General features: G+C 29.1%; 1 protein-coding gene across 1 annotated transcript in view; it reads left to right on the plus strand.

Moving 5' to 3' along the window:
- The window catches only part of LOC102592848 (beta-glucosidase BoGH3B-like), a 5,919-nt gene that overhangs the window by 740 nt on the left and 4,235 nt on the right, over positions 1–944 (plus strand). The window contains exons 2-3 of the mRNA XM_006340375.1: positions 267–357; positions 452–594. Coding sequence (XP_006340437.1) covers positions 267–357; positions 452–594 — 234 coding nt within the window. The remainder of the gene's footprint in view (positions 1–266; positions 358–451; positions 595–944) is intronic.

Below are 944 nucleotides of genomic sequence, written 5' to 3' on the forward strand. Positions count from 1 at the left end.
CAAAACCCCCCCCCCCCCCCAAGAGGGTAAATGTTAAGAGTGTCTTTCTTTAGTAGTATAGCTCTTTTCACCCGAAAATTTTATTATGTAGACAAAAAAAATCTTTAAATGATTTTCTTATATTTTATTTTTCATTTTTTTTGTTAAAAAAACAATTACCCTTAGTAAATGTCACTAAATTATGATCTTGTATTAGGAAAAATAAATATTTAATTTTCTCAAATTACATAATAATTTGTATTTTGTTTTTGCTTTAATTTTTGTAGAGATTCCGAACTTGTGAAAAGAATTGGTGTAGCAACAGCTCTTGAAGTTAGAGCTACTGGCATTCCTTATGCTTTTGCTCCATGCATTGCGGTATAATTTAATATGTTATAACAGAGATTAATAATTTTATTATTTATAATATAATTATTTTATAAGTGATCTGATTGTACGAATATTTTTGCAGGTATGTAGAGACCCAAGGTGGGGTAGGTGCTATGAGAGTTATAGTGAGGATCCACAAATTGTGAAACAAATGACTGAAATTATACCTGGTTTACAAGGGGACTTACCTACTAATATAGTAGGCATTCCTTATGTTGGTGGAAAGTAAGTTAATTTACATTTACATATCTTACCTTTTCCGAGATCTTAACATTTTTAGTCAGTCAATTAAAAATATTATTTTTATGATATAATAGATTGTAATCGTTGTTTGTGTATATTTGATGTATAATAAGTGTATAATCAATGATTATAAGGGTAAAGGATACATGAACCTCGAAAATTAAGATAAGGGTTAATTTCTCACTAGGGACATAAAGGGTCCATCTAAACCCCTTCGTAGAGGTTTATGGTCACTAAAACGCGTAAGAGATTCTTCTGAATTCCTTTTGTCTTAAAATTACACTATATCTATGTTTTTTTTTCATTCTTGACGTATTTCTTTATACTTTACC

The sequence above is a fragment of the Solanum tuberosum genome, unplaced genomic scaffold, assembly GCF_000226075.1.
Source record: "Solanum tuberosum cultivar DM 1-3 516 R44 unplaced genomic scaffold, SolTub_3.0 scf00017, whole genome shotgun sequence".
Taxonomy (NCBI): Eukaryota; Viridiplantae; Streptophyta; class Magnoliopsida; order Solanales; family Solanaceae; genus Solanum; species Solanum tuberosum.